Source organism: Abramis brama, assembly GCF_963993115.1.
Source record: "Abramis brama genome assembly, chromosome: 3".
Lineage (NCBI taxonomy): Eukaryota > Metazoa > Chordata > Actinopteri > Cypriniformes > Leuciscidae > Abramis > Abramis brama.
In genome coordinates this window covers 46,744,488-46,758,154 of record NC_139965.1, presented here as the reverse complement: position 1 = coordinate 46,758,154, position 13,667 = coordinate 46,744,488, and the positions used below count along the sequence as shown (strand labels likewise).

The 13,667-nt window shown below is 43.6% G+C and overlaps 1 protein-coding gene across 1 annotated transcript in view; it reads right to left on the bottom strand.

The window, feature by feature from the left end:
* col25a1 (collagen type XXV alpha 1 chain) overlaps positions 1-13,667 on the bottom strand; it is a 557,626-nt gene that overhangs the window by 208,917 nt on the left and 335,042 nt on the right. Inside the window, exon 5 of the mRNA XM_084109878.1 lies at positions 13,559-13,585. Coding sequence (XP_083966004.1) covers positions 13,559-13,585 — 27 coding nt within the window. The remainder of the gene's footprint in view (positions 1-13,558; positions 13,586-13,667) is intronic.

The window sequence follows — 13,667 nt, the reverse complement described above, 5'->3', positions numbered from 1 at the left end:
CGCCTGTGAGGTATTTGGCATGCAAAATATCTGGACCTGTCTGTGATTTAAAATCCTGCTGTGTGAATTGTGTTCTGACTGAAAATTACATCTGGGATGATCTGCAGCCTATGACAGAGCAAAATACAGGGCAGCGGGAAGTTCGGGGAGGAGTTATAAACCAGAATATCAGAAGCATGGCTTCGGTTCCGAAAAAGGGTCCTTTATGGCTCGTTTCCACTGAGCGGTACGGTACAGAACAGTACGCATTTATTTGCGTTTCCACTATCAAAAGTTGTGAATGGTACCAAAATGCCGAACCGTACCGTACCACTTTTTAGGTACCCTTCCATTGGGGTACCTAGCACAGTGGTACGGTACTAAAAGGTGGAGCTAGACTCACTGCAGGACGTTGACTGGTTGACAGAGAATCGTCACTTGCGCGTGCTACAAGGGGAATGACAACATAAGAAGCGCCATTTTTTAATATAGAGTTTAATATAATACTACTGTTACTGTGTCACGAAATGTAATTTTAAGAGTTTTTCAGGCGAGAATGTAGTTGTTAAAAGCTAAAATCTGTGGTTTATTTATAAAGATGATTTTTTTTTTTTCCCGGTTGTGATCCATGGGATCAGCGGGCGCTCATGTTTCCCGGCTGGATGAGCCTTTCCTCGGCTAGTTCTTCTGACGTTCGCCGCTGACTCCGACGGTAGTGGTTAAACATGAGATATAATTCGTCTTGTGTAGACCTAACGGGCGATCTTTGGTCTCGTGAATATATAATTTGTTCCCTGTCAATCGTTTTGGCTGAGGGCTAAGTTTAGTTTCATATTATAGGCTATTTGTATTTAACTTTACTGTTGTAATGTTAGACTAGAGCGCTGCATTTGGATATTTGACTGAATTGTTTGCTTTATTTCTTATTGTATAGCTTCTTGTACCTTTTACTTAAACTTTTATATTGGCTATTATTGATAAAACTGAAATTTTACAAAAAGAAATATGGTTTCTTGTCATTTTTTTATTACAAGATTATCACTGATGTTTATTGCAATATTTGTCTGGAATATGTTTATTTTTTTTATTTAAACGAAAAGAGGTAACGGTTGTGTTTTAAATTTCGTTTTGTTATAAATAGAATAACGTATAACGTGCAGTGAATCATCAATATGCATTGCGCATGAACCACATTTGTGTCCCTATAATGTTTAATTTATTTAAATGAAAACGAAAAGAGGCAGAGTGGTGTTTTATAACATATTTCGTTTTATTGTTGCTTAAAATGTACATACAGAGTAACAGAGATAACCGGAGTAGCAGAGCGAGCTGAGTGACGCTTTGAAGAACGCGCTGTACCATTTGCATGTAGGAGTCGCACATGGCAAGTACAAACTTTGCGTACTTGATATTGAGAAAAGCCTAATGTCGGCGCTTGTCTTCTTGTGACAAACATGTCGAGGAGCAAGAACAAGATCTGCTGTATGTCATCCATTGTAGTTAGGGGCCAAGCCCCGAAGGGGCTGTGGCACCTATTGTATCCGTTAGTTTTCTTATTAGGGGCCAAGCCCCGAAGGGGCTGTGGCACCTATTGTATCTGTTAGTTTTTAGGGGCCAAGCCCCGAAGGGGCTGAGGCACCTATTGTATCTGTTAGTTTTCTTATTATTATTATTATTCCGCAAATGGGAGTCTATGGCAGCCCTATGAACCGTACATAGGAAAATGATGAAATTTGGCACACTTGTAGTGATGGTAATGAAAAGTAATTGTAGCAATTTTTGAGTCTCTAGGACCAACTCTATAGCGCCACCAGCAGCAAAAATTCAACATTGAAATGGTTATAACTTTTGAACCCTTTGATCTAGAAAAATGAAACTTAGTACACCTGATTCATCTCATCATGCTGATGAGAACCAATATCTTACATTAAGACTCCGCCCATTACAGTAGTAGCCATTTTGAAAAGTACAGTATTCCGTTTTTTCGCTACTCCTCCTTCAAAATTGGTCTAATATTGTCCTAACATGTGCTCAAATGATCTTTGGACTGAGCCGCACAGAAGTGAGTGAACAGAATTGTTTTATTCATCTTTGTTCTAAAGTTATGATGTCGCAAACTTAACGAGGTCGACCCAAAATTGGTTCAGAAGCTATAGCTCGGCCAAACTTTGATCAATCGAAACGAGAATTGGTACACTTCATCGGAAGCATGATCTGAGGTTCCATGTCAAAGTTGGGAACAGCGCCACCTACGGGTCATGAGATATGGAAAATGCATATTTTGGCCAGTAACTTTTGAACAGTTTGTCAGAAAATCATAAATGTGGTATCTATGGATTCCTTGCGTCATGCCGAATCCGTGGATACCGATTTTGCCAGGATGGGTTGTACCACGTGTCCGCCATTTTGAATTTTGTCATAATTTGCAATAACTTTTAAACTATTTGATATATCAGCACAAAATTTGGTAGGGAAGATCGACACCATGTCCTGAAGGTACCTGAGAAGTTTAAACACAGCGCCACCTAGTGTTCCAGAGGTATAAGGTATTTTGCAAAAACGCTTATAACTTTTGAAAACATTGTTCAAATTTTGATTGCTTTATGTCATTACGTTCCTTGGTTAAGGCTGATTCCGAAGATACCTCATTTGTCATTTTCCAACAATGGGACTGTCCGCCATATTGAAGCAAATGAAAAACAGTTTTTTCGCTACTCCTCCTTCAAATTTTGCTCAATTTTGCCCAAAATTTGATCAGATGTTCTTTGGACTGAGCCGCACAGAAGTGAGTGAACAGATTTTTGATATTCACTACCGTTCTCGAGATATTTGTCTCCAAAGTTGACCTAGCTTGTGTTTGTTGCCTTATGCTAGTTAGCTTAGCATAATCATTGGTTAGCATGCTGACCAGATGCCATTCTTTCTAATGTGGCTCTTCAGCTATCAGGTTAACCATAAGCTACATTAGCATTAAGATAGCTTAGCATGCTAATCTCGTTAACATGTTATGGAACTTTTTTGTGAACTCATTCTCACACTGAACCCTCTCCTCTGCTGCTTTGAAATTCACGTCCTCTGAGTGGCGCAATCTGCTAAACCATGTATCTCGAATCCCGAGCCATTCTGGTCGTGGGTTCGAATCCCATGTGGGACGACTTTGAAATTGTGTATAAAGTTGTCATTTAAATTCCTTCCGGCTCTGCACTGCTGTTGGTGCTTAAATGCTTGCTGTGCTTCATTTACATTTATATTTAATTTCTGCTGTTTTTGTTTTTGCGGCTCTGCACTGCTGTTGGTGCTTAAATGCTTGCTGCGCTGCTGTGCTTGATGTACATTTACATGTATATTCAATTTCTGCTCTTCTTGTTCTTCTGGCTCCGCACTGCTGTGGGTGCTTAAATGATTGCTGCGCTGCAGTGCTTACAATACTTGCTGTGCTTGATGTACATTTACATGTACATTTAATTTCTGATGTTTTGTTCTTCCGGCTCCGCACTGCTGTTGGTGCTTAAATGCTAGCTGTGCTGCTGTAATTGATGTGCTTACAGTACTTGCTGTGCTTGATGTACATTAAATTTCTGATGTTTTGCTCTTCTGGCTCCGCATTGCGCTACAGCGGCTTTTGCTTGCTGTGCCTTGCAGGGCTTGGCCCCGTATTGCTGCTTGCAGCTATATTTATTATTATTATTCTTCTTCTTCCCAGTGGAAGTCTATGGCAGCCCTATGAACCGTAAGTAGGAAAATGATGAAATTTGGCACACTTGTACATATGGTCATGTCAAGTAATTGGACCAATTTTGGAGTCTCTAGGACCAACTCTATAGCGCCACCACCAGTTAAAAAATTCAACATTCAAAGGGTTATAAATTTTGAACCATTTGATCTAGAAAAATGAAACTTAGTACACTTGATTCCTCTCATCGTGGTGATCAAGACCAATATAGTCCATTAAGACTCCGGCCATTACAGTAGTGGCCATTTTGAAAAGTACAGTATTAAGTTTTTTCGCTACTCCTCTTTCAAAATTTGACCTTGATTTTTTTTATTCAAGTTTGTTCAAAAGTTATGGTGTCACAAAGTTAACGAGGTCGACCCAAAATTGGTTCAGAGGCTGTATCTCAGCCAAAAATTGATCAATCAAAACGAAAATTGATACACTTCATCGGAAGTATGCCCTGAGGTTCCATGCCAAAGTTGGGAACAGCGCCACCTACGGGTCATGAGATATGGAAAATGGCTATTTTGGCCAATAACTTTTGAACAGTTTGTCAGAAAATCATAAATTTGGTATCTATGGATTCCTTGGGTCATGCCGAATCCATGGATACTGATTTTGCCAGGATTCAATGAACCACTTGTCCGCCATTTTGATTTTTTGTCATAAATTGCAATATCTTATTAAGTATTTGACATATCGGCACAAAAATTGGTAAGGATCATCATTAGCATGGCCTGGAGGTACCTGAGAACTTTGAACACAGCGCCACCTAGTGTTCCAGAGGTATAAGGTGTTTTGCAAATATGCTTATAACTTTTGAAAACATAGGTTAAAATTGGATTTATGTCATTACGTTCCTTGGATTGTGCAGATTCCGACGATATCTCATTTGTCATTTTCCAACAATGTGACTGTCCGCCATATTGAAGCAAATGGTAAACAGTTTTTTCGCTACTCCTCCTTCAAATCTTGCTCAATTTTGCCCAAAGTTTGCTCAGATGATCTTTGGACCAAGCCGCACAGAAATGACTGAACAGATTTTTGATATTCGCTACCGTTCCCGAGATATTCGTCTCCAAAGTTGACCTAGCCTGTGTTTGTTGCCTTATGCTAGTTAGCTTAGCATAATAATTGGTTAGCATGCTAACCAGATGCCATTCTTTCTAATGTGGCTCTTCAGCTATCAGGATAACCATAAGCTACATTAGCATTAAGCTAGCTTAGCATGCTAATCTCGTTAACATGATTTTGTGTGCTCATTCATACACTGAAGCCTCTCCTCAGCAGCTGTGTAATTCACGTCCTGTGAGTGGCGCAAGTTGCTAAACCACATGTCACGAGTCCCGAACCATTCCGGTCGTGGGTTCGAATCCTGTGTGGGACAACTTTAAAATTGTGTATAAAGTTGTCATTTAAATTCCTTCAGGCTCTGCACTGCTGTTGGTGCTTAAATGCTATTGTGCTTGATGTACATTTACATGTATATTCAATTTGTGCTGTTTTTGTTCTTGCGGCTCCGCACTGCTATAGTAAGAATACTTTGGTTATTAAAGTTTCTTATAAAGTTTTGAAAGCAAAGTATTTTTAGCTACTTTTTGAACCCAGGGAACCATTGGAGGGCTTGGCCCCTTTGAGGCTGCTTGCAGCTTTAATTTACTATGTTCTTCTTCGCGCGAAAATGACGTCGATCGAAACACCACACCTATCAAGTAAGGGTACTGTTGGCAGTGGAAACGCTAGCCAGATCATGGTTAACAGACCCGAACCGTACCGTACTGTCCCGTACCGTACCGTACTGCTCAGTGGAAACGAGCCATTAGGCTAGTCGAACTTTGGCTACCATTTTTAATAACAATTCCGGTCTCATGCGTGATCTTGCGTTATTTCCTTATCACTTCTCGCGTGTGTTTGGTTGTGAAATGTACTTAGCAGACCAGAAAGAGTTGTAGGCAATTCTTCCTTTTGTAAAGTCATGCAACGTGTAACCCCATCGCCTATCCATCGTGCAATGTGCACACAGCAGCAACTGAATGCTACCCCAGATAGTCATGCAGTGTGAAAAGAACAGTGCAATGTGAACTCAACATAAAAAGTAATTTATTCAGTTGTAATGGTTTCACTTCGTTTCCCTTTTTTTTTTTTTCTTGTCTGCAAGTCAGTGCTCAATTTTGCTGAGTGTTGTGCATCAACATCTTTGAGAAATCTGTATTTATTTATTTATTTATTATTTGGTTCTAGTATCATTTGTGTTCATTGGTTTATTGTCTTTTTTCTTTGTTTAATTTAGGCTTGTAACCGCTTACATCTTACTGGGAGTGTGTGTGTGTGTGTGTGTATGGTTTTTAGATAAATCAACCTTCAGCTAGCCTACCCCGCTAAAGGTAAGACTCAGCTGTCTTGGTTAATTTTTTATTTTTAGTGTGTGTGTGTTGGGACACTGAGCTGTATTGTAGCTCTTTTGAGGGAAATTCATGCCTTGCAGTCCCTTGAGTGTTTTCTCTATTTATTATGTGAAATCAATCAACTTTTTTTGTGTACTGATTAGAGGTCGACCGATAGTGGATTTTACCGATACCGATATTCAGGTTTGACCGTACATGCCGATAACCGATTATTCAACCGATATTTTTTTAAATGGATACTGGATTAAAAACAAACATAACACTCCAAGTAAAACAGTGCTGAACTGAAATGTGCTAAATGAAATAAATATATAAATATGAATATATTAAAATTAGAAGTTCTACAGAACGAACTCTACAGAAAATAATTTAAACATTAAAATATTACAGGTCAAATGTGTGTTTCTTTAGCTTAAACCTAGAAACATATGTACATTTTCATGGGTAACACTTTGCAAGTCCCATTTGTTAACAAGGATGTATTAGCTAGCTTTCATGAACTATATGCATTATGCAATATACAATATACGTTTTTACTGCATGTATTAATATTTGAGCAATACAATTGTTCAATTGTAAATTATCATTCATGTTAGTTCATAGCACATTAACTAAGGTAATAACAGATTAAATAAAAATTAAAACTCAATTTAAAATGTATTAGTAAATGTTGAAATTAACAAACTAACAATGAATAATACTTCTACAACATTTATTAAGCTTAGTTAATGCAAAAAATGTAATCTTATTGTAAAGCTTTACCATTTCATATAAATCCAAAGAGTCATGCTTAAAGATGGCCATTAAAATTACATAAATGTAGACCTATATTACATGTATAGTCTCTCACTTTATTTGCTTCTATTTTAGAAAAAAATTCTATGTACACAAAAGGCCTCACTCTCTCCCAGAGAAACACCCTCGCCGGACCTGTTTACACAGGCGGACCAGCGCCCCTCTCAGCCAGCAGCCGATCTCGTCTCTTTTGGGGTATCAGACGAGGAGGACGACAAGGATGACAGCCTTTTCCTCGCTGCATCTGAATGTGAGGAATGGACGGGCTCCGTGGCCGACCCCGCACCCTCAACACAAGCCAGCACGAGCGGCGTGAGAACCAGCCTTGACGCAGAGCTTCTCCGCATGCTGACTAGGGCTGTTGAAGACCTCGGGCTTGAGTGGTCTTCGCCCGAGGAGCCCACGTGTAGCAGACTGGACGAATGGTCCCTGCAGGGGCGCCGGCAGGCCCCTCAGCAGAGGCCTGCGCCTTTCTTTCCTGAAGTACACGACGAGCTAACGAAGTCGTGGAAAGCGCCACATTTAGCTCGTCTAAAGCCTTCTATTTCCTCAACGCTCTCGACTGTTGACGGCGCTGTGGAAAAAGGATACGAGACGATTCCACCCCTCAAAGAAGCTGTGGAAGAAGCACCTTTGCACGAAGAAGCACCTTTGCCCGCCCACCGCCATAGGATGGAAAGCTAAAGCGACTCACCTGTCCAAGCCTTGCCGCGTCACTTCAGCTCTCGCCGGCCGAGCCTACGCCTCCGCTGGTCAAGCTGCTTCGGCGCTTCACACCATGGCTGTCCTCCAAGTTTTTCAGGCCAAACTTCTCCGCTCGATGGACGAGTCTGGAGCTGAACCAGAAGCTTTCAGAGACCTGCGCAGCACCACTGACCTGGCTCTGTGAGCTACCAAATCAACCGCCCAGGCGATCGGCAGGAGCATGGCAAACTTGACGGTGCTTGAACGTCATCTTTGGTTGAACTTAACAGAGATGAAGGATGCAGACAGGGCAGCTTCTCTCGACTCCCCTATCTCCACCACCGGTCTGTTCGGCCCAGCAGTCAATGGTTTCGCACAGCGTTACACTGAGGCTCAGAAAGCGTTGCAGGCTATGCGTCACTTCCTCCCTAAACGCTCCAGCTCTGCTTCGGGCCACCACAAGGCGGCGCCGCTCCCTCAGCCATTAAAGCCAGCGCCGCCGGTCTCCCAACCCCGCCCAGCAGCTGAGGTCTGCCACTGCTCTCGTTCAGCGAAGCGTTAGGAGTTCCCAGAGCGACGGGGACCCCGACCCAAGATTGTGTTGGACCCCGAGCCTCGAAAGCCTTCCTAGCCATGGCGTGAGGAAAAGAGAGTGTTTGAGTCCCGCTGTGGCCGGACCAACCTCCAAAAAGTCTCACACATCTCCCAGTCCCCTCTTCTCAGGCGGCTGGAAATGTCAGTATTGCAGTAATATTGCTATATTGCTGTTTTGAAACATGTTCACCTGCAAACAAACGCCGCTTTTACAGCGACCCAAATAAAACACGAAAAGAGCAATTTTCTGTCTGTTCTCCCTCCGGCTCACGCTGGAAAGGTTATAAATGTAGGTTGTGTGCCCACAATGAAGTATGCACTCCTGCACATAAGCACTGTTCCAACAATATCAGTTTTCCATCCGGGTCGCGCTGGAGATGTAATAAATGTAAGTCGTGTGCCCACTGTAAAGTATGCACCCCTGCACATTAAGCACTGTTCCTGAAGTATCACAAACGCAGAGCAGCTGGATGGCTGGGTCCCTATCACAAAGCGGCCTGTCCCCAGACATCATTCAACCCCTAGCTATGCGGGCCAGGGCCTGGGAAGCCATCCCCGTGATATCAGAATGAGTGTTGATCATAATAAAACTAGGCTACTCGCTACAGTTTGCTTGCAGACGTCCGCGCTTTCTAGACGTGGTTGAGACAACAGTGAGAAGCGACGTGGCTCACGTCCTTCGCACCGAAGTGTCGAAACTGTTAGCAAAGGGGGCTGTGGAACCAGTCCCATTATAACAGAGCGAGTCAGGCTTTTACAGTCACTAATTCCTCGTTCCAAAGAAGGATGGCGGCCTCAGGCCCATCCTAGATCTCAGACACCTGAACAAAGCGCTGATGACGCGCCCGTTCAGGATGCTGACAACCAAACAAATCCTCGTGCAGATTCGCCCAGGGGATTGTTTTTTCTCAGCGGATCTGAAAGATGCTTACTTTCACATTCAGATAATGCCCCATCACAGGTCATTTTTGAGATTCGCTTTCGATGGGCAGGCTTATCAGTACATGGTCCTACTATTCGGTCTATCTCTAGCACCCCGTACATTTACGAAGTGCATGGATGCAGCTCTCACCACCCTGAGACAACAGGGAGTGCGAGTGTTGAACTACCTCGACGATTGGCTGGTCATAGCCCAATCGGAGGCACAGTTAATAACTCACAGATCCTGGCTCCTCAGCCATCTAGAATGCCTAGGTCTCAGGATCAATGCTTCCAAAAGTGCACTGTCTCCCAGCCAGAGCATTTCCTTCCTGGGAACAGTCATAAACTCTATACATATGAGAGCGCGGTTTACGTCAGAGCGCACGCTCACCATTCGCCTAGCGGCATCATTCAGAGCAGGCGCTTGCGCACCTCTCAAGAGATTTCAGAGAATGTTAGGTCTCATGGCCTCAGCATCATCAGTACTCCAGCTGGGTCTACAGTAAATGCGTCCTCTTCAGCGCTGGTTAAAACCCTGTGTACCAGTTCACGAGTGGCGATCTGGCCACTTACGCATCAAAGTGAACCACGGCTGTATCAGAGCCCTGGCTCCTTGGAAAGCAGCCGGCTGGTACCAAACTGGTGCGAGTATGGGCGTGATTTCAAAGAGGAAAGTTATCTCGACAGACGCCTCCAACCTGGGTTGGGGGGCCCTTTACGAGGGCAGGCCCATCTCCGGCCTATGGTCGAGCCCGGAGAGGCGCCTACATATAAACTGTCTAAAGATGAGAGCGGTCGCTCTATCGCTGCAAGCTTTTCTCCCATATCTAAAAGGCCACCATGTCTTGGTCCGGACAGACATGTCAGTGGTGTCCTATATAAATCGCCAGGGTGGACTCAGGTCGAGAAACCTACACACCATGGCCAAAAACCTCATAATATGAACCAGGGTGTGGATATGCTATCCAGAGACAAAGGATATGCTATCCAGAGACATTCCCCCAGGTGAATGGTCGCTTCACCCACGAACGGTTCAGCTGATATGGAGCATCTTCGGTGAGGCAGAGGTTGACCTCTTCGCCTCAGAAGATAACGCTCGTTGCCAAACATTTTTCTCTAAAGACAGGGATGCGCTAGCCCACGATTGGCCGAGCTGCATGCTGTATACATTCCCTCCGGTCACGATGCTTCCCCAGGTCATCAAACGGATCAGGGAGAGCAAGTGTGCAGTGCTTTTGATAGCTCCTCTCTGGAAGAACCAGCTATGGTTCTCCGAGTTGACTGCTGAAAACAGCCCCATGGCCGATTCCACTGAGGAGAGACCTCCTCACACAGGCGAACGGAACGATCTGGCACCCCCGTCCTGACTTGTGGGCCCTCCATGTATGGCCCCTCAACGGGTAGCCATGGACCTCCCAGAAAGGGTGCTGAAAACCATCACTGAAGCGAGAGCGCCCTCAACCAGGCGTTTTTATGCTCTAAAATGGTCAGTGTTCTCCGGCTGGTGTACAGCATGGAGCCTGGACCCCTACTCATGCGGAGTGCCAAAGGTGCTCTCCTTTTTACAAGAGCTTTTGGATGTGGGGCGCACCTCCTCCATGCTCAAAGTATATGTAGCAGCCATAGCAGCATTTCACACTCATGTGGCTGGGCAATCACTGGGAAGAAACGACCTGGTTGTGCACTTCCTCAGTAGGGCCAGAAGGCTAAACCCACCTCGACCCCCCTCGATCCCCCTCTGTGCATGTCTGGGACCTCTCCATGGTCCTGGAGGCCATGAAGGCAGCCCCATTTGAGCCGCTTCAGTCAGATGACCTGAAGCCTCTCTCGCTCAAAACTGCTCTCTTACTAGCACTGGCATCAGCGCTTCCTGTCTCGAATTCGGGCCCAACGACTCCAGAGTCGTCCTTAAGCCGAGGCACGGGTATGTTCCTAAAGTGCTCTCCACAGGTCATCTCGCTATCAGCTCTTCCCTCACTAGAGGACGAAAGAGACGCGAATCTACTCTGCCCTGGCAGGGCTTTTAGAGTATTTTTAGTGCGTTCTGCTCCGTTCAGGCAGTCAGAACAGCTCTTTGTATGCTTTGGAAGCCGCAAAGATTATCACGCTGGATAGTGGACGCTATCTCGCAATACGAGAGACCTCTCGAAAGGGAACGTCTTGGTTACTAATGTAACCTCGGTTCCCTGAGAGAAGGGAACGAGTATTGCAGAACCCGCCGTGCTACTGTGCTTAGATCAGGGGATCGCTTCACTCGATTTAAACCTGATTCTATGGCGAAAATGGGGGCTTATATAGCTATAAGCCATGCCCATTCCGGCGGGCTCTGACACGGGCTCTGGGCTTCGCCATAGGTTCGTGCAGTTGCTGCAGCACAGCCAATGACCGCGCTGACGCTCAGCTAGCTGTCTGCTGTGCAGCTGCACTACATTTAAAAAATTTGGCTTCAATATTCTCGAAAAAATGAGTTTTTCCAATAGCGCAAGCTACTTACGCAATACTCGTTCCCTTCTCTCAGGGAACCGAGGTTACGTTACTAACCGAGACGTTTTCCTGGCTTTACCCCGGTCTTAAAGTAAAAAGAAAAATAGTGTGAAAAATAGTAGTATTTAATTAAATACATTTATGGTGAGATTACTACATTTTATTTTTATTAAATGCATTTATGGTGAGATTATTATATTTTCATGTCAATCTGTGTTCATTTTGACCACGAACCATGCGCTGTCACTTTAATTCAGTGTGTGCAGCACAGCAAAAATAGACTTGAATGGAGTATGTGTGAAACGGGCGTCAGCCAGTGATAGTTTATTATTTGTCCTCTAGAGGCCGCTCTCACCCTGTATAATGCCAGCAGCCTTTTCTCAGCGCTCTCGTACTGTGTAATGACAGCGCACTCTTCTCAGCTGCTCCAGCAACGGATGCAACCCGGAAAAACTATCGGCATGGATTTTTGACGATAACGATAGTTCCAGCTCTCAGCTGATCCACGTCTACCTATAGGAATACGACGCCTATCACAGCATCCATATATAAGCTCCTTCAGTATTATCAACAGCTATCGCGTTTCTCAGGAGCTAATTTCCCTCCTCCATCCACAGCTCCTCCTCTCGTCAATCAGGATTTGGTATTCTGATTCCCCTCTGAATCAGACTAAATTCTTGAAATATGTTTAACATTAACATGTATCATTAATTACATGATTTAATTAATGATATCTGCAATACATTCATGTTGGTTCTGTTTCTGTTCAACAGCATCTTTCCATTACTTTGGTTTGGTTTTAATATTTCTGCACTAGATAACGGTTGGTCACTACATGTAGGTCAGGGTCACACATTTGCAGTGATTGACTGCAGAGCTTCAATGAAATAGCCTGACAAGCCAGACCCACATTAAGATGTTGGGTCTGGGAACACACCATTGGCAGGGCTCAGGGGCGGGATAAACGGTTGTCTTTCAAATTCCCTCTGCACGCACTAGGATAGTGCTACAACCAACCAGAGCAACGAAGAAGGTGACTTAGTCAAAACTCCAAACATATCTTCCTTTTTTAAGAATGACTTCAGTGCCGTTCTTTGTTCATTTCTCAAAGAAAAGCTTAACTTCAAGTCTTCCAGAGTCAGGGCCAAAGCCAATTTGAAAGACCGCTGTTTGCTAGCTGCCGCAGCCATCTTTGTTTTCAAGTAGCAGGGAATTCACGCGGCACTCTGCCGTCATTATGTTAAGCCCACTCACCGACTCTATACACGATGTGATTGGCCTGACTAGAGTTTGGTTTTTCCAGCTCGCAAGCCAACGGAGAGCTGCTAGACGACACTGGCTGCAAAATAAAATTTGCTGCCGCTAGGGTGCATCTAGATTTCTAGGCTTCTCTATTTTAACAGTGGTGGTAATTTTATATGTTGAGAATGAAGACTTCAGTATACCCAACGCAAAGATTCTTCACTCTTCTTCACTTCGTTCTTCACTCTTGGTTAAAAGTATGTGTTAGCCAGCTGAGAATATATGATGAAATCAGTGAAGAAATTAACTGGAAAAGATGTTTGTTTCAAATGAAGTGGAGTCCCAGTTCACACCCACCTATTACATCATCATTGCTGACCAGTGGCAGTTTGTGTTTAACAGCTGGTATGAAGTTTTCTAACAGTTTGCACTGGTGAGTTGAACTACCAGATCAAATTCAAAAGCACCTGCAAAATGGCCAGATTTTGTTACATCACACCCATTTGTTCTTCATTTCTTCTTCAATACTGGCCTTGACATGGTACATTCTGCAGAAAATTTTGTTAATAATATTGTTAATTCATGTTTATTAAAAATAAAATAAAATAAAAACCGGCCCTGACATTCAAACTGTCATCTTTGAAACCATAGAAATTGATATTATGTGATATTAAATTTTTTTTTGTGAAGCTATGAAAAATGTGATTGTTGATGTAAAAAGTGTTAAAAGGGTTCTTACCTTGTCACCTCTTGGGCCAGGTGGACCCTAATGGGAATTATAAAAGAGAAAAAAAATTAAAGTTTGCTCCATAAGCTGAAACGTAAAAAAAGAAAAGGAATAAACGTGT